At 38.3% G+C, this 20,627-nt stretch overlaps 1 protein-coding gene and 1 long non-coding RNA gene across 2 annotated transcripts in view; one reads left to right on the top strand and one right to left on the bottom strand.

Annotated features, from left to right (window-relative positions):
• LOC126912136 (uncharacterized) overlaps positions 1-20,627 on the bottom strand; it is a 196,196-nt gene that overhangs the window by 52,495 nt on the left and 123,074 nt on the right. The window lies entirely within an intron of this gene.
• On the top strand, positions 6,661-20,471 carry LOC118279918 (uncharacterized). Its single transcript, XM_035599770.2, has 10 exons — positions 6,661-6,790; positions 13,087-13,187; positions 13,969-14,130; positions 14,632-14,801; positions 15,526-15,655; positions 16,134-16,275; positions 16,813-16,904; positions 17,507-17,648; positions 18,530-18,726; positions 19,270-20,471. Exons 2-10 carry the CDS (start codon positions 13,097-13,099, stop codon positions 19,389-19,391), a joined length of 1,248 nt encoding a protein of 415 aa, XP_035455663.2. The 5' UTR covers positions 6,661-6,790; positions 13,087-13,096; the 3' UTR covers positions 19,392-20,471.

Below are 20,627 nucleotides of genomic sequence, written 5' to 3'. Positions count from 1 at the left end.
ACACAATAAAAAAGTAACGAACAGACTGATAGACTACTATCAGTCTGTCCGTTAGTGAAGCTATGTGTGTCATGTATGTAACCGTTTCCACTGATACTATGTTATCTAGCGGTGCGAAGAAGATACACAGCTCGAGTATGCGATGTATCGATAATAGGGAAGCCATCCATAGCACTCATCTTTCCATATAAAAAAAAAACATAGCTTAGCTGAGTCCGTTTCCACCAGTGTTATGCTATATGTACCAATGAATATGATTGGTGGATGCTAAACGCATCCACAGCAACGTAGCAAAGCACATCTCTGGTGGAAAAGCACCCAAACATCATATTAAATATCTATCTATTTTTATTATAACTTCACGCCTTTAATCCCCAAAGGGGTAGGCAGAGGTGCACATTATGGCACATAATGCCACCCACGTTGTAAGTCTCATGTAATACCCCTATTTGCATTTACTGGACACAATTCCAGACTCCGTGCTACCACCGAGAAATTTTCGAAAATCCGAAAAATACCCAGTAATGCTTTGCCCGACATGGGAATCAAGCCCGAGACCCCTTGCCCGGCAATCGCACTTGCAACTAATCGGCCAACGAGGCAGTCAATATCATTAAATATATTCATAAAGTAAGCCTACAAAAAATAATATGAAATGTTTGAACATCAATTTATTCAAATAATTATCCTATTTACTGACAAAAGGGCTTTAACCTCAGTAAATATTTACTGTTATTATAATAAACGTCCATTGGACGCAGGATTACAATGAAATATAGACAAACAGACGCTCGATAAGTATGAAGCCTGCAATTTGTCAAATAATTTCTACGAAACTGGTTTTATGATCGATAGTTTAATAAACCGCGAAAGTTCTGTGAATTTTTATGTCTATTTCCTATGTTTTTTTTATGGTATTAGCCGGTAAACGAGCTGACGGATCTCCTGATGGTAAGCAATCGCCGTCGCCTACACCCAAAGCATTAGAGGCGTTACAAGTGCGTTGCCAGCCTTTTGGGGGTTAGGGATTTAAGGGTTATTGGGGGATTGTGAAGAGAATTGGATCTCCGGTAACCTCACTTACACAATGAAACACACCACAAGCGTTGTTTCAAGTCGTAGGTTTTCTGTGAGGCCGTGGTATCACTCCGGTGGTATCGGCCCATTCGTGCCGAAGCATGACTCTTTCATACATAAATGAAACTCTCACACTTATTTCTACGAAATAGGTTTCGCGATCGATAATTTAATAAATGCGAAAGTTCGGTGAAATTTTATGGCTATTTCCAATGTTTATGAGTCATCTACCTTTGTCCCCGTATGCGTCTCGTTGGCCAAGTGATCGCAATCATGCCAGTCAAGTAAGGGATGACAGTTTCGATTTACATGTCGCCATACATTAGAAGTTTGAAATCGCCAATCCGGATTGTTGGATTCTGGATCCAGCAATTGCAAAACCTAATCCTAACATTTAATAAATTTTATAGTACCTTTTTCTTGAGTGAGAAATTATCCGATGACATCACCTGCCTTGTGCGAAGCGAGAGGGAGTGTCAGACTCTTACTGACTAAACACCACCCCGTTCTTACTGCTACTATCTGCCTACCGGAGCCCCGGTAACCCGCTAGGCCTTATGCAGCTCCGGAATTTTCTAGTACCCAAGTTCTCAATTACAATGAAACTTCTAATCAAATCACACATCAATACCTAATCTATTCATTCGAGAATAAAAAACTAATTTTACAAAAATCAAACCAATTACATATTACACAAGACCGCTTAACAAAAGTTGCATCGATGGTTAGTTTACGACATTGAACTTGACCACTTGTACTTAGGGAGCGGTCGCATAGAAGCAGAGTGGAGCGGAGCGGAGCGGGACTGAGCTGTGAAAAGATGAGTAAGTAAGTATGTGTTTCCAATGAACCGGAGCGAGATGGAACTGAGAAACATTGCCTATTTTGTTGCGTGAGTTCTCCATACCGCATTGCTCCTCTTTCGGTTGCTAGTCTCATCTCCTCTTATTTCGTAGAATAATCCGGTAAACGAGCCGATGGATCACCTGATGGTAAGCAATCGCCGCCGCTCATGGACACCCTAAACACCAGAAGCGTTACAAGTGCGTTGCTTTTTGGGGGTTAAGAATTTAAGGGTTGTTGGGGAATTGGGAATTAGAAGATTGGCACGGGGTGTAATTGCGCCTCCGGTAACCTCACTCACACAACGAAACGCAACGCAAGCGTTGTTTCACGTCAGTTTTCTGTGAGGCCGTGGTATCACTCCGGTAGAGCCGGCCTATTCGTGCCGAAGCATGGCTCTCCCACACATAAACTTCTCCCCTAATTCTGTTTACTTCAAGGCATGTGATTAGTGAAATCGCGGCACAGCTCTTATCCGCTCCGCCTCTATGAAACCAGACCCTTGATGTAAGTTCGAACGCCGAGTCACGATTAACAAACATTTTTTATGCACTTAATTGACGCGGTTAAATATTGATCCGACCGGTTAGGTTAACGGTCTACCAAATAGCTGAGCAACTATGTTACGTCATAATCTCGGGGGGTCGGCAGAGAGGCTGGTATTTAACGTTATTTTGTTTCTGTTAATTACATAATGATAGGTTTGTTGTTTTGTGTGATGGGTCGTTTCATTGATGAGAGTCAAGTTCGAATTGTGTAATGTTTTGATTGAGATGGGATGTAAGATTGGTTTTGATAAGCAAAAGGTAAAGTTATTTATGTCCAAGAATTGTATTGTGAACCTGATTGGAAAAGAGTAACCTCTGGAGTTTCTTGCTCGTTCTTATTCATAGGAATCTACTTTACTACTACACTTTGGAACGAGCAAATAGAGCAACTGGAGGACTGACCGACAGACATTTTTAATGTTATAATATTTACTTTGACGTTAAAAAGTGCCCTCCCGGTCTATTTGAAATCAATAATTTTGACTTTGACTTTTAATTGAGTACACATCCAGACTGTTTTAACAGTCAGTCAGTTTGTCCATCTAGCACATTTCATGATATAGCATTGTTTAGAGAAGAATGATCAAGAAAGAAGGAAACTAAATCACAGGCTCACTCTCTATTAAATGCATGGGACTCATAACATAAGTATAAGCCGGTAAACGAGCAGTCGGATCACCTGTTGGTAAGCAATCGCTACCGCCCACGGACACACTAAATACCAGTGGCGTTACAAGTGCGTTGCCAGCCTTTAGGGGGAGGAATTTAAGGGTTGTTGGGAAATCGGGGATTGGGAAGGGGGTAATTGGGACTCCGGTAACCTCATGAGTGAGGTACACAACTCTTGTTTTTTAAAAAGGGAACCGCCTTCCTTTTTCTTTGCCGTTTCCAGATTTTTAAGGTCAGGTAATACCTAAAATCCTCTTCTAAATCTGAAAAATACAATGCTGAAACCCGCATCAAAATCGGTTCAACCAGACGGGAATTGGTCGCGTATAAACAAACACACATGCAGGTCAAACTAAGAACCTCCTCTTTTTAAGTCGGTTAATACATGTCCGTTAAATTAGGCACCAATAATATGGTATAATTTAGCGTGAATTGGCGAGCACAGCTAGTTAGCTCGCGGTGTGCGAGATGATTAATTATGTATGGAGCTGAACTTGATTCCTATCAGTAGTCATAAATCATTCGGTCATACTAACTAACTTATTACAGTTATATAGCTAATCAGACGAATTAAAACTTATAAATGACTAGCTACTTCCGCGCGGTTTCACCCGCACTGCTCGGTTCCTATTGATCGTGGCGTGATGATTTATAGCCTATAACCTTCCTCGATAAATGCGCTATCCAACACAAAAATAATTATTTAAATCAGACCAGTAGTTCCTGAGATTAACAAACAATCAAACAAACAAACTCTTCAGATTTGTAATATTAGTATAGATAAATGATCTAGACACACGGCAGTGTGTCCGCCAAGTTCGAGCAAAAAACCGACACACCGGCCGTGGGTTATATTACACGAACCATTTCGGGCCAAGTTCGACCCACCTATAACTCAAAATCTATTTTATCTACGCATATGAAATTTCTAGTATCTGTCAAGATCTACTTACTTATCTAAAATACAAAATTTCATTAATGTACCTATTGTAGGTCTTGAGATATTGACGTCAGAAAATCGCTATTTTTACTATACACTCACTGACTGACTGACTCACTCACTCATCAAAAACCTAGACCACTTCCAATGGTCGTATTGACTTGAAATTTGGCATGAAGGTAGGTCTTTAGGTCAAGGTAAAGGAAAAAATCTGAAAATGGCCAAGTGTGAGTCGGTTTTAAAAATAATGAAGGTTTAAATTCATACCCCTAAAGAATTAAAACAAAAAAATTATCTATATCTTTCAATGGTCGTACCGACCTAAAATTCGTTACGAAGGTTTGTATTTAGTAAAGTAAAGTAAAATAAGAAAAAAAGAAAATAAACCTTACAAAAATAAATGAAATCCCACCCAAAACATAAATGTGAAAGACTGCCAAGTTCGATAATATTGGAATGCTTCGCCTATAAAAGAAGTGAGATCTAAATAAGTACCAAGTTCCATACACAGACCTCAGTTAAAAATGATATAACTTGGCAAGTTTTAATACAAAATTATATACTTGACTCATTGCGTTTAGTAGGTATATAACAAAGTGTGTGAAAACTTGCCAACTTGTTATATCATTTTAACTGAGGTCTGTGTATGGAACTTGGTACTTATTTAGATCTCACTTCTTTTATAGGCGAAGCATTCCAATATTATCGAACTTGGCAGTCTTTCACATTTATGTTTTGGGTGGGATATTTATTACTGTAAATAGGTTATAAAATAACACTTTTACACGTCAATATTTCAAATAGCTAGATGAGGCCGGCATTTCCTATCCGACTACTCTGAGAAGAAATGCCGAAACAAACTCAGAGGTCATAGTTTCTTTTAAAGTAGAGACAATCAAATAGAGGATAATGTGAGAGAACCGTGCAAGTTGATTCTGTAGTGGTCTTTAGAGGAAAGAACCACAACAGTATGAGCGGACCTGTTCAGATGGCAGTACGCAATATGCTTCTTAATGCTTGTGGGGTAGACAGAGGTGCACTTTTCACCAGTTTTAAGCGTGGGAGAGCCATGCTTCGGCTCGGCCGGAGTGATACCACGGCCTCACAGAAAACCAACGTAAAACAACGTTTCGTTGTGTGACTGTGGTTACCGGCAGAGGCCCAATTCCCAATCTTCCCAATCCCCAATTTCCCAACAATCCTTAAATATCTAATCTTCAAAAGGCCGGCAACGCACTTGTAACACCTATGGTGTTTCAGGTGTCCATGGGTGGTGGCGATTACTTAACATCAGGTATGTTTACCAGCTTATACCATGAAAAACAATCGAAACAATGTAACCAAGTATTATTGTATGGTGAATCTGATTGAAAAAAAAAGCTCCGGATGTTCAACATTGCCTTATTACTAAAACACCTATTAAAAATAAATAAAACCTTCAAACAAAGAAAATAGCATATTCCTTTAAAAAAACGGCAATGCACCTGCGTCTCCTTTGGTGGAGCGAGTGTCGAATTAATCCCGGGAATCGAACCCGAGACCACTTCACTTACACACTTGCGACCACTCGACCAACAAAACAGTCAATAGTTAAATTGTTTATCTATAAAGATTTGCGTCTTGTGTGGGATTAGGATGAGTATGGGACCTACCTATACGTTTGGTGCTCCCATCATCGATGTGGATAGACGTGTGCAAGTGTTTGGGTTGAAGAGTGCTTATAGGATGTTACTGTAGGTGTAGCGAGGCGATATTTTATGTACGAGCTTTTCCACGAAGGTTTCATTTTTATTTTTAAACGTTACCCTTTGTTTTTTCTTTTTGAGGGGGAAAATCATTCAATGACTTCTCCCGCCTTGGGCAAGGCGAGAGGGAGTGTCAGACTCTTACTGACTAAAAACCACCCCGTTCCTTCTCCTGCTTTTCGAGCCGGAGCTCCGGTAAATACACTAAGAGTTGTTCCATGCGGCAATCAAACCCGCGACATGTTGCACGGCAACCATGTTTAAGTGTGGGAGAGCCATGCTTCGGCACAAATGGGCCGGCTCGACCGGAGTAATACCACGGCCTTACAGAAAACAGACGTGAAACAACGCTTGCGTTGTGTGAGTAAGGTTATCGAAACCCCAATTCCCTCTATTCTTAATCTTCCCAATCACCGATTCCTAAACAACTCTTAAATTCCTAACTCCCAAAAAGCCGGCAACGCACTTGAATGCCTCTGGTGTTTCGGGTGTAATGGACACCCGTCGGCACTGGTTTCTTACCATCAGGTAACCAATCGCTCGATTACCGGCTTATACCATTAAAAATATATTATTATAAAAAAATCAGTTTCACTTTATAAACAACTCAAGACATTATTATTAGAACTTGAGACGGGATATTTACCATGTTTATTTATTTCGATGAGTTTCCGATAGTCTCAAGTTCTAATAGGTAATAGTGTTAGTGACCATGTTAGTTTAAAAACTTATAACTCAAGACATCATTGTCATACCTCAATAATGATTATTTCTTTATCATAATTTACCGTATATTAACAAAATTTTCCAAGCAATATCTCGTTCATATCTTCAGCGCATCTCACTATACACTACACACGACATTTCGCAATCTCGCAGCACCGGAGTAGCGGTGTCCAAAGCTTCTATATAAGACGACTCGTTGCATAATTTCCACATTGACGCACACACATCTGCCCACTCTACACGTACGTACTATTTATTTAAATTATTTATTAGTTTTCTTAGTATATAAGTTAATAGTGTACTCGATTGATCGATATTTTGGATGTGAATCATTGATTTTTTTTCAAGTTTATTAATTCATGATATAAATAAAAGTAAAATAATTTATGATATAAAACTAGATAAAATAAAATATCTAAATATACTAAAAAAACGTATCATCTCTATATTATTATATAAAAATCAATTGTTGTTCGTTACTCTCGCAAAAACTCGAGAACGGCTGGATCAATTTAATTTTGGTCTTAAATGATTTTTGGAAGTCCAGGGTAGGTTTAAAATGTGAGAAAATAGAGCCTTTGCCGGGTAAGCTTGTTTAAAATAAAAACCAAAACAAGTGAGAGGAAAAAAATCATGTTATAATAAAATAAAAACTACTGAACCAATCTGAAACAAATTTCTATGGGACAAAATTTCAGCTAATCCGCGTCGAACAAAAAATAATCACGCAAATTGGTCCATAATAAACCTCGTCGTAATCGGTATACCTACCATTATTACGACATAGTACGTTTATTAGAAAAAACATACCGGTCATAATCCTCCTAATTTTTGGAAACTAGATTAAAACGATACATATAAACAACATGATAAACATATTTTTATACAAGTTTAGAAACATGTCTATTTAATAATTTATTTTAAACTAGACATGAACGGTTATAAAGACTATAAAATATGCATTTATAATAAAAACGTGGAAAAAACCGTGCACCGGTATTCATAATGTGCACAAATCTATGCATAATTTATACTAATGGGACAAGCCACAAATCTATGCTATAATAATTTATACTAAAGGAATTAAATTAAACTAAAATATAGTTATTTAATTTAGATAAACGATAGGTAACATTTTTAACACTTCCCAAATTTTTTTAGAGTTAAGTATCATTCAAACATTAATTATTTATTAAATTAAGAAAATCTTTTTCCAAATAAACCGACTTCAATGTAGAAAGACGAGTTAAAAAGAAACATTAAAAGGATCAAATTGACTTTGATTTCGAAAGTCGGTGTTTCTCATTATTGTTTGTTTCTTATTTAACACCGACCTCCGGAATAAAAGTTATTTTGACCATTTTAGTGTTCATTTTAACCGTTTTTCTTCAGTGAAGTCGGTTATTATCTTTGTACAAAAGTAAGTATTTTTATATTTCATAATAGAATGTTTAAATGATACCTAACTCTCAGAAAAAAAAACATGGTAGGTAATAAAAAATACATGCGGTATAAGGGGATCGTTTATCTATACTCTATATTTTATTTTTATTTAGTTTAACTAACCCCTTGCATATAAATTTATGTACACAAAATGTTCGATAGCTTATTAACACATATAATAGCTTATTAAGCTTATTAAGAAATTTAGTTTGTTTATTTAGTTAAACACGCTAATTTCCGGAATTATTTTTGTGTTGGATAGTGCATTTTTTGAGGAAGTGTCTGAAGTATCAAAACAATAAGTTTTGCTTAAATTGTGTGAAAAAGAAACAGTGCGTGCTATTTTTTTATTATTTTGCGTTGTATTACTATGAAATTTTCGAAAAACCGAAAAACGCCCGTTAATACTTTGCTCGACCCGGTTATCGAACCCGATACCTCATGCCCGGCAATCGTACTAGCGACCACTTGACCAACGGGGCAGTCAAGTTAATAACCGCTTTTCTACATAATCATCTTTATAGCGTCAAAAGCTATAAATCCCATCAAAGATCTGCCTAGATTTCTAGCTAGACTGAAAGCTAGATTCCAAAGACTTACAGTTAGGCACAAATCCAGACAATAGAATATAAAATGCTATAAAACTTTACAACATTCTTAAAGTACAGTTATTCAATATATTGTCTAAAGTTAACTTTGAAATCTATTCATAGATGCTTTTATGATAAAGAAATTGTCTTTTAGATTTCTTCGATAAAACATAATGACTTATTGTCCAGAAACTGAATTTAATTTAGCTTGTTCCGTTTGTGTTATTTTTTTGGTAAAAAAGTTGCCCCACACTAGGATTTTCTCCTGTATCGTGGGTGCGTTTATAAACGTACAAGTTCACATACACATGACACCCAGACCCGGACAACAATTTGGAGATCACACAAAGAGTTGCTCCGTGCGGGAATAGAACCCGCTACACGTTCTACGGCAGTCAGTTGCCCAGTCACCGTGCCAACCGTGTAGTTGAATCTGTGTTTGTTTAGCGGCGAAGGTGGCCGAAGTCATTGGATGAATTTCCACCCTCAAAAAAAAAGTTTGGTCTGATATTAATGGCATATACATTTATTGCTATATTTTGCACCCCTCTTTTCAATACAGAACTTAGCTGACTAAAATCACGCCGCATTACAAATTTTGGTCAAAAATTCGGAAGAAAGATAACTTATGCAAGGAAAATAACCCAGAATGATTTTTCCTGCTCAAAAAAAAATGCATTATAAAGCTCTCAAGGTCACTGAACCAATGAGAACCAAAACACTCATCTCATTTACATTCATATAATAATATATTTTCACATAAACTGTAGCTATAAATAAGTATATAGGTAAATGAGTTACTGATATATAAGTAAACTGGTTTTATTTTATAGATCTCGGATTTCCTATAGAAAGACATAAATTTTATTATAGCGCCTTCTATGAATAAAATTAACATACCAAATGTATTCAAATCTTTAAATTACGATTAAGTATATAGAAAGACATTGCTTAAGATTTTACAGCTAATATTTTTAATAGCTTCTGCTAGCGGCTATCATATTATGTTTTTTGTGCATCGTACCCGTTGCCAAATAAATTGTTTTTCTTTCTTTCTTTTTATGTTTTTTTAAACGTTGCTCCACACTAGGATTTTCTCCTGTGTCGTGGGTGCGTTTACAAACATACAAGTTCACATGCACATGGCACCTAGACCCGAAACAACAATTTGTGGATCACACAAAGAATTGCTCCGTGCGGGTATGGAACCCGCTACACTTTGCGTGGCAGCCGGTTGCCTAGTCACCGTGCCAACCGTGTATCTTACTTAATTGAGCTGTAGAAGCTAACAGTCTCTGTATAAAGCTGAAGAGTTTATTTGCTTGTAACCGCTTATCTCCGGAACGTGGGCGTCGGAACAGCCCGGAAGCTTAAGACGTCCGCTTCTCATGCATGCGGGTTCGAAACCGACCTACGGCAAGTAGGTACCAATGTGACTTTTCCCGAGTTATATGTACTTTCTAAGATTATTTAGATACCACTGACAAACGGTGAAGGAAAACATCGCGAGGAAACCTGGGCTTATATTTTCTAATTATAAGTTTGAAATCACCAACCCGCATTGAGCAAGCGTGGTGATTAATGCTCAAACCTTCTCCGTGTGAGAAGAGACCTTTGGTCAGCAGTGACCACTTATAGTCAGTTGATAATCTCTGGAACTACTGGTTCAAATTCAATCAACTTTTTAAACAAATTGGCTACAAAACATTACGCTACGATTCATAGAAGCCTAGCAGCGAACAAAACAGCTTGGGAATAACTAGTAACTAATATATTATGTTATTTATAACAAAATAACGGTATAACATAACATAAATATTACTGATCATTAGTTCAAATTGACAACACTATCTTATCTTAGAATATATATGTATGTAGCGTTTTTGCTTCCTCTATCCACGAGCAACTGGTTTGGGCAACGGTACACGAATGGGTACATATAGTTGATGAATGAGGAATTCTTGAGAGTAATCATAACTGTTATAGCTTGGGTAACTGTTTAAATATTCAAAGTCAAAGTCAAATTATTTATTTCAAATAGACCAGGAAGGCACTTTTGAACGTCAAAGCAAATATAATAATATTAATAACGTCTGTCTGTCGGTTAGTCCTCTAGTTGGTCTATTTGCTCGTGCCAAAGTGGTGGCCTCATAGAAAACCGACGTGAAACAACTCTTGCGTTGTGTAGGTGAGGTTAGCGGAGGCACAATTACTTCCCAATTCCCGATTCCCCAACAACCCTTAAATTCCTAACCCCCAAAAGGCCGGCAACGCGCTTGTAACGCCTTTCGCGTTTCAAGTGTCCATGGGCGGCGGCGATTGCTTACCATCAGGTGATCCGTCTTCTCGTTTACCAGCTTATTCCATAAAAAGTTTCACATGTTGTTGATGTTTACTCAAGTACATTAGTGGAGAAAAGCTCTACTAGTTTCGAGTCATAGAGGGACTTTTCATCATTAATTTACGTGACTAAACAGTGATTTTTCACTACATAGTATAAAACAAAGTCGCTTTCTCTGTCCCTATGTCCCTTTGTAAGCTTAAATCTTTAAAACTACGCAACGGATTTTGATACGGTTTTTTAATAGATAGAGTGATTCAAGAGGAAGGTTTATATGTATAATACATGCGTAATATATCACCATTGCACCCATGCGAAGCTGGGGCGGGTCGCTAGTAAAAAATAAAACAAGAGACCACACAAACCGCCCAAGGGTTTAAAAAAACGGTTCAATTGAACAGTTATTTCTATTGAACTAATAACTAGAGTTCAATGACCGACATAACCGGTTAGCACTGGATGCTAATCACCTTAACTTATGGTGTTTACTATGTTATGGCACCATAGTTAAATATAAGGTGTTCTAAAAGTATCTGCCACGGCTTCAATGGGAGGTATTAGCGCATAGAGCAACTCTTTGTGTGATCCCCTAATGATTGATTCCGGTCTGGGTGTCATGTGCATGTGAACTTCTATGTTTGTAAACGCAATCCAATAAAATAAGGATGATAATAAGCTACCACGATGCTTAATAGCCCGGTAAAATACTGATTTGTTCAATAAAATTAAAGTTTTTTGAATGACTTCTCCCGCCTTGGGCGAGAGAGGAGTGTCAGACTCTTACTGACTAAAAACCACCCCGTTCCTACTCCTGCTTGTCGAACCGGAGCCCCGGTAAACCCGCTAGGTAGTCCGCAGCTCCGGATTATTTGTTTGCATTTAATATGTGCATTTCAACTTTTTCTTTTTTAAGGTAGAATATGTTAATTATGGCATCAAAATACCGTAACCTAACCGAAAATTAATTTATTACCAATCCGCTTTTTATAACAAGAACCTCAATAAAAGATGTGCAGTAAAACATTAATTAATTCTATATTTATTGTATACTAACTGTTGCCTGCGACTTGCGATGTGTTATAAAAGAATTTGGGTTTTATGGTATAAGCCGGTAAACGAACAAATGGGTTACCTGATGGTAAGCAATTGGTGCCGCCCATGGACGCCCAAAACACCTGAGGCGTTACAAGTGCGTTACCGGCCTCTTGGGGGTTAGGAATTTAAGGGTTGTTGGGGAATCGGGTATCGGGAAGATTGGAGTAAATGGGCTACAATTCTAAAATACATATATTTTTTTTAAATAAAAGTAGATCAAGTTGCCTACTTCTTAGTACTTCAGCTACCTGCCAATAAAAAACTTGTCAAAAATCGGTCCAGCCATTCCAGAGATTAGCAAGCGAAGCAAACAAATAAATATACAGTGTTAAAATTGTAAAAAATGAGATTTGGGTGCATGTAACATACATATATGTATATATTCATGATATGCATATAGTAAAAAGCAGTTATTTTAATATTACAAACAGACACTCCAATTTTATTTATTAGTCTGAGATAATATATTGCTTGTCACAAAATTGAATACTAAACTTATATGTTATCTTTAAAATATATCGAAATTAGAGTAACGGTATGTTTTTTATGAACATCAACAAAATCTAAAAGTTTGTTTACAATCTATAGCATACACATCCAATATTTGTATCTAAATATATTATTAAATTAATTACTACGAGTAGCAAACCCGACAAACTTCATATTGCCCCAGATTTTTTTTTCTAAAGTCAAAATCAAAGTCATATCATTCCAATTAAACCCTAAATACTTGAAGGTACTTTTGAAACATAGTCGTATGTCAGTGAAGCTAGGTGCTAACCTAACCTTTTAAACCTTCCCTAAACTTCCACAAATAATTCAAGAGAAAATTGGCCAACTTAGTCCAGACGTTTTTGTGTTTTAGCGAGACTAACGAACAGAAATTTAATTAATTTTTATTTAGAAATTTTCCAAATACCGAAAAATACCTAGCATGATTTTGCCCGACGACAAAATTTAACCCGAGACCCCTTGTCCGGCAGTCAGAGGAGGGAGTGAAACCGGTAGTAACTAATTAGTAAGAAATTAATTATAGAATTTAAAAACAATTATGTATTGTTTGTTACAGATTTGCAAAGATGGGGATACATCGGTTACTGAGAGTCGTGCTGCTGTGTGCAGTCAGCTACGCCAGCGCCTCCGCTGTGGTCGATGGTGAAAACTATAGAAGTAAGTCATAGTCACCATTTATTCTGTATATCCTTAGTATGTCGAGTAACTTGAATAGAAGGTTTAGTATTGAATGCTGTCCCCAATCTCCAAACACCCTTTCGCAATGCCAAATTTCGCAGTCTGCATCCCGAACTCTGAATTCTGTATATCACCAAATCTCTAATCGTCGCGGTTGGGAATCTAATCATTAATTCCCAGTTGCCAGTCGCTAATCCCCGGTTCATAAATTCACAACCTCAATACCATGGCACGCACAAATATAGCACGAATGCGTCGGCTTGACTGCTTGCGTTGTGTTTCGCTATATGAGTGAGGTTACCGGAGGCCCAATTACCCCCTCCCCTAATCTTCCTAATCCCGGAATCCCGAACCATCCTCAAATTCCTAGCCCCCAAAAGGCTGGCAACCCACTTGTAATGCCTCTGGTGTTTTGAGTGTCCATGTGCGGCAGCGATTGCTTACCACCAAGTGATCCGTCTTCTCGTTTGCCGGCTTATCCCCATAAAAAATAACAAATTTCTAATCCTGAGTCACGAATCCTAAATCCCCATCAGTTAATTTGTCTCCCTATGTTGTAAAAAACAAAACGTAACCATTTATCATACATGACATACATAATCTCACGCCTGTCTCCCATGGGGGTAGGCAGAGACAAAGGAACGTCAATTGCTACGATTCTTATACACTTTTTTCGCTACATCAACAGTCATCAGTCTTTATCAACAACCATTTATAATTTTTGATTAACACAACCTAATCCCCATGTTCCCACCACCAGCGGCCCGTCAGTCACCAGGCAGCATCTTCAACATTGGCAACGGTGAGCAGTGCCTGGGCAGCGACAGACTGACCGGCGGTGTCTGCTTGTCCAGAAACCAATGTAACACTCAAGGAGGAAAGGCTATCGGTTTCTGCGGAGTCTTCGCTACTTGCTGTTCATGTAAGTAGACTTTTTTGGGTTATATGGTGACTGGTAATTAGTGAACGATATTTAAACACGTGATTGTACTCATGATTACAAACAACTTTCCCGAAGAAACTTTTTTTGTATAGTCGTTGGTTTTATTTTTATTATAATAACAAGATATAAGTTTTTAAACTGACATGGTCACTAACACTAGGTAACATTAGAACTTAAGACGGACATAAATAAATATTTACCATGTTTAGTTATGTCTATGAGTTTCTGATATTCATCCGTGATTATGGCACTTGCAACAGTGCCGAAATAATTTCAAGTTCTAATGATAGTACAATAACAAGAGTTTAAGAGAGGAGAAAAAAGAGATTAATGAATAAAACCACACAATTTCGCTCACTCACTTAATTTTTCAACAGCTGTATATTAAACTAAACACAATACCCCACTCACGACGCGACGTTGTAACAGATTACCATCGAAATACTAAGCAATAACATCTAACTTTGACTCTATTTCCAGTGAACGCATGTGACATCCGCACGCAGACGAAGGTGGCGGTGTTCATCAACCCTCCTCTGAACAGAGAGTCCTCCGGCCTGGAGTGCTCCTACAACGTGGAGATCAACAACAACAACGTCTGCCAGATGAGGATCGACTTCGAAACCTTCAACTTGGCTCCTCCTACTACTGTGAGTTATACTTACTAATATAATAAATGTCAAAGTGTGTTTGTGTGTGTGTGTGTGTGTCTGGCAAAACAGAGCGATGAGTTGAGGTGGTTTTTGAAGTGGAGGTAGTTAAAGAGATGGAGAGTACCTGGCGTAGGCTACTTTTTGTCTTATGACCCACTTCATTGAAATAAGAGGTAGAAATTTGTATGGCATATTTCAATGTAGAAAGTTTAAACGCGCCTCTGTCGGGGAACAGAGGCGCGTTATTATCGGTCGATAATATCGCATGCGTTATTGCGATAGTGCGTCCCGATTCCTTGCACACAGCTGCGTTTTTATCGTCCGATATTTCTTACGAGAGAGCGCGTTATTATCGCAGGTGTGTGTACGGTCGTTTGCATCCTGATACAAAACATTCTAGAACTCATATCGGAATATCGCAGGATAGAAAAACGCAATGTCCTACTTCTTGCGGCGTTATTATTATTGTACATGACCATGCTATTACAAAATATACTGAAAACATATATCGCAGTAACGCATGCGATATTCTCGACCGATAATAACGCGCCTGAGTGGGAAAGCCTTAAAATTGGTGCGCGGAATATTTGTGACTAATAAAAAACGTCCATGTTTTTATAACTCTGCCTCCAATCCCTTTAAAAAGAAACTACGGACAAAATTTAGTGTACCACAAATGCTTTAAAAAACACACACCAATTCATATAATTCGTATCTCCAGGTGGAACCTGTGGAGAATGTGACGCAGCGTCCAGGCTACATCTGCAGGAACGACATCTTCCAAGTGACCAACCTGCAAGCCAACTCCGACTTCTTGCCCCCACTCTGCGGAGACAACAGTGGACAGCATAGTGAGTATCCACCCCTTCTCAATAGTAAATATAGGTATATAGGGTGACTGGTAATTAGTGAACGATATTTAAACACGTGATTGTACTCATGATTACAAACAATTTTCCCAAAGAAACTTTTTTTGTATACTCATTAGTTTTATTTTTATCACAATAATAACAAAATTTCTTTAGCACTCGCGCGTAAAGTTCTGAAATACCTACCTAGTTACTAGTCTTCCGATAACGCGGGCGCGGGTGCCTCGCTGCTAACAGCTGATCATGCGAAAACACGCGCGCGCGAAATTTTTAACTCGAAAATAACTTAACAGCACTTTGCCCGACCCGGGAATCGAACCCGAGACCCCTTGTTCGACAGTCGCACTTGCGACCACTCGACCAACGAGGCAGTCTTCTATTTACAACAAAATTATGAAAATGAATAATAATAATTTTACTTCCAAAGAACATGGATCTCAATCTTGATATTCTTCCACAGTCTACGTCAGAGTGAACGCCTCGACCAACAGCAGAGCTATCCGCATCAACTTCAAGATTGCTGATCGAAGCTCTCAGCCAAACCTCCCACAGGCCACCTGGAAGATCAAGGTCACACAGCTTGAGTGCTTCAATACTCTTGGGTAAGATGCCGTCACGTTTTTTAATAGGATAGGGTGTTAAATGAGCTGATGGATTAGCTGATGGTAAGCAATTGGGACCGCTTATGGATATCAGGAGTTACAAGGGCGCTGCTATCCTGACTATAAATGAGCAGGTGGATTACCTGATGGTAAGCAATGGGGACCGCCTATGGACATCAGGAGTTACTAGTGCGCTGCTAGCCTTTTGGGGCTTAGAGATATGAGGATTTAGGGATTGGGTGGATTGGGTTATCCGGAGCTGTGAACTACCTAGCGGGTTTACCGTGAATCCGGCTCGAAAAGTAGGAGTAGGAACGTGGTGGTTTTTTGTCAGTAAGAGTCTGACAGTCCCTCTCGCCTTGCCTAAGGCAGGAGAAAACATTGTATGATTTCCCCCTTTCAAAAAAGGGAACTTATGAAGTGGAATAACACATAGGCTACTTTTTATCCCACGGAGACTCTGGTAAAGCCGCGGATAGAAGCTATTTCTTTATAATATATTGTGCTACTAACAATCATAATTTGTTCCATCCACAGCAAATACCGTGACGGCATCCTCGAGACCTGGACCAACGCCCTGCCCGCAACACCATTCACATCATCAGCTGACAGAGACGAGTACCTCATTGGTAAGTACCTTCCAAGATTATTTAGACACCACTGACAAACGGTGAAGGAAAACATCGTGAGGAAACCTGGGCTTATAATTTCTAATTATAAGTTTAAAATCGCCAACCCGCATTGAGCAAGCGTGGTGGTTAATGCTCAAACCTTCTCCGTGTGAGAAGAGGCCTTTGGTCAGCAGTGGCCACTTATAGGCTGTTGATGATGATGAAGAATCTTCTTTTCCATTCTTCTTCCTTATTATTTTCTAGTCTTAATTAATACAAAATTATTTGAAATTGACATTCTATTTGCGATTTTCACCAACCACCCTTCAACCTTTAGGGAACAGAGAGTAAAGTTCCCTAAGAAAAGCAGTATCCTCCGACCAGGCGAGGTGATCGTGCCTGGCGGGCTTTCTGCCCAACAGTTGTTTGTTGGGATTTTCTATCCATGTTTATTCGCATGTACTTAAACTTCATATGTGCGATGGTAGATTTTATGAAGTCATCCGTTTATTTGCTCATCGATAGTCTATGTGCGACTTCTGTCATGTGTCGCCACAAACCTAACCTAGATTCCTAATCCTTTTCATCCAACCTGCTAATCATGAGCCATTGACTTGCAGCGCCCCCTGGCTGCCTCCAGTACTACCCTGACCGAGCCGGAGCCTTCGAGTCGTTCAACTACAACCGGGGAGCTGGACCATACATTGCCAACCTGGTGTATTCCACCTGCTTCAAGAAGAGCCCTGATGTCTGTGGTATCAAGTGAGTTTTCAATCTGTTTTTAAACTATTTAATTTAAAAAGGCTGAAGAGTTTTATTATGACTGCACGGTTGGCGCGGTGGCTGGGCAACTGACTGCCGTGCAATGGTTCTATTCCCGCGCGAAACAATTCTTTGTTTTATGCATAAATTGTTGTTTCGGGTCTGGGTGTTATGTGTATGTGAAATTTTATGTTTGTAAACGCACCTATGTTTGTAAATGTTTTTTTTTTTTAAAACAATCATAGCTTTAGTGAGACATACTAAATCAGTTATTATGTTATCGGCTTACTCACGTAACTGTTTGACGAGGAACGACTTGGCGACTATCGTGTGTCGCGGAATACTCAATGACTATGAGCCTCTAGCATGGCTTGAAGCTAGTCGAGTTCCTCGTCAAACAGTTACGTGAGTAAGCCGATAACATAATAATTCATTCGGCTGAAGAGTTTGTTTGATTGAAACCGTTTATCTCAAAAACTACTGGTTCAAATTGAATAATTTTTGGATTCATTTACTGAGGGCATTGTACAGTGAAATCAAGGGTAGTAATATGCACCTCTGTCTACCTTCGGAAATAAAATGCGTGACGATACGAAACAATGAAAGTTTGTACAATCAGAACTTGAGACGGGATATTTACCATGTTTATTTTCATCCGAAATCATGGCGCTTGCACACACGTGAACAGTGCCGAAATATCGGAAACTCATAGACATAAATAAACAAGGTAAATATCCCGTCTCAAGTTAGTGACCATTTCAGTTTAAAAACTTATAATGATACTTTGTTTTGTGGTTTCCTGAACCCCACACCAGGATTCCTGTGCCAAGTTCCGAGTCAGGCTCCTCAGCACCATGTTCTAAACGTAACCTTCTTTCCAGATTCACATCAGCCAGCTTCAACCTGGCCTACAGAGACGATGCGAACCTGTACCTCGACACTGATTGCCAAGTGAACCCAGTCACAAGAGGAGCGCCTCAGTCTGAGGACTACTTATTCATCCCTGAGGCCGAAACCGCTGATGGACTTAGAGGCGCCAAGTTCTGCGGTAGCAGTGCGGCATCGCAAATCATTGCCTGTAAGTTTCAGAGATATTTTTTATGGTATAAGCTGGTAAACGAGCAGATGGATCACCTGATGGTATCATCTAATGCAATCGCCGCCGTCCATCAAGCGAAACACCAGAGGCGTTGCAGGAGCGAGCCGGCCTTTGGTGGGGCCGTCCATGTTAGGAATTTTAGTGATGTTGAGAAATCGGGGATTGGGATGATTGGGGAGAGAGGTAATTGCGGACTACCTAGCGGGTTTACCGGGGCTCCAACTCGACAAGCAGGAGTAGTAACCGGGGCGGTTTTTTAGTCAGCAATGGTCTAACACTCCTCTCGCCACACCCAGGGCGGGAGAAGTCTTTAGATGATTTATTCCCCCACCCCCAAAAAAAAAACGCCTCTGGTAACCTCACTCACACAACGAAACACAACGCATTGCGTTGTTTCACGTCGGTTTTCGGTAGGCCGTGGTATCACTCCGGTCGAGCCGGCCCATTCATGCCGAAGCATGGCTCTCCCACACTCTAACATAAAAATATGTTCTATATTGATTTGTCTTCTTTCTCTTGCAGCCACACCACCAGGTCCCCTCTACGTGCACTTCCGAAGTGACAACTTGGTGACCGAGAATATACCCGAAGAAGGATACAGGTTTAACTATAACGTCTTAAACAACTGCTTCTTCAAAAAGTAGTTATAACAACCGTTATTTTTAAATAAAACCGATAAATGACAACGTTTATTTTTAAGAGCTATCGTGAGACATACTAAATTAACTAAAAATCACGGTTTACTCATGTAATACTTAGTATGAGTTGAGTAGGCGTGAGTCGCCCCGTCTGCGCACGCTGCTCATGATTAAGAGTCCCTCTGTGACTCGAAACTAGTAGAGCTTTTCTCAATTAATTTACGTGATTTTTAGTTAACTTTTTATTTAAATAGATAGCCTTTCTGAATTGAATTGTAATAGTTGTTGCTATCTATTAGATAAAACTATCAAGGAGTTTTGAGAATTGAAAATTAAGTACAATCAGCTAATGTTTTGACGTGTAGGAGACATTTTTTTGGCAATAAAATTATGAATTTAGAGAGTTATGTAGTCAGTAATTTTGTTGATTGTACTTACAAAATTATATATGTATATTTTTTTTTATCAAGACATGACAAGTAATTTTTATACGAAAAGTATTATGAAGAACAATTTTGAACATACATATTTACTTTTGTATAGCGTTTTCAGTTTATTTTTTTATTTGTTTTTTTACAAAGTTTATGAGTCTATTTGAGATTTTTTTGTTATAATAGATAAAATACTCGCTTTTTAAAAGAAAACGACACCTTCAAGTTGTTTTTATTAAGAACAACGTGAGAGGTCTTATTTTCAAAACACATTCGTCGCTGTCACAAATGACAGCTGTCAAAAATTTCAACATGGCCGCTTTATGTCACATTTTTTGTTGAAATTATGTGATTTAATGGCACTATTAATTGATAATTTATTATTTTGATTGTTTAATAATAGTGTGACTAGCTTTTCATATTTTTAAATGATTTTTTTTTCTAATTAAATATTTAAAAATGTAATCAACAAATAAGGTAAGATAAATAAATGAAAATAATATTATATTATGTGTAACTAGTATGAGACAGTGTTGAATGTGTTCATTCATGACAAGCATATATATGTTTAATTGTAAGATGAGATGCATTTATTAATTTTATCTAGGGCATTTAATTTGCATTTATAGATTTAATAAAGAATTTTATAAAATTATTTTACTGTGTTTACTTTACTTATTTTAATCCCCGAAGGGCTGGAATATTTTATAATTTCTTCAGTCTAAACTTTCTACAAAAAAACCTGATGTCATCTATATGTATATTAATACGTGATGCAAAAACTTTGGACCGCTTTTTACGAAAATTGCGC

This window comes from Spodoptera frugiperda, chromosome 22 (genome assembly GCF_023101765.2).
Source record: "Spodoptera frugiperda isolate SF20-4 chromosome 22, AGI-APGP_CSIRO_Sfru_2.0, whole genome shotgun sequence".
Lineage (NCBI taxonomy): Eukaryota > Metazoa > Arthropoda > Insecta > Lepidoptera > Noctuidae > Spodoptera > Spodoptera frugiperda.
This window is presented reverse-complemented; position numbering and strand designations above follow the sequence as displayed.

Bases quoted from the DNA above. Each gene is read 5' to 3' on its own strand.
- LOC118279918 (XM_035599770.2), top strand. From the start codon at position 13,097: ATGGGGATACATCGGTTACTGAGAGTCGTGCTGCTGTGTGCAGTCAGC. The intron at 15,656-16,133 runs GTGAGTATCCAC...ATTCTTCCACAG, and splicing joins AGACAACAGTGGACAGCATA to TCTACGTCAGAGTGAACGCC. The intron at 18,727-19,269 runs GTAAGTTTCAGA...TTTCTCTTGCAG, and splicing joins GGCATCGCAAATCATTGCCT to CCACACCACCAGGTCCCCTC.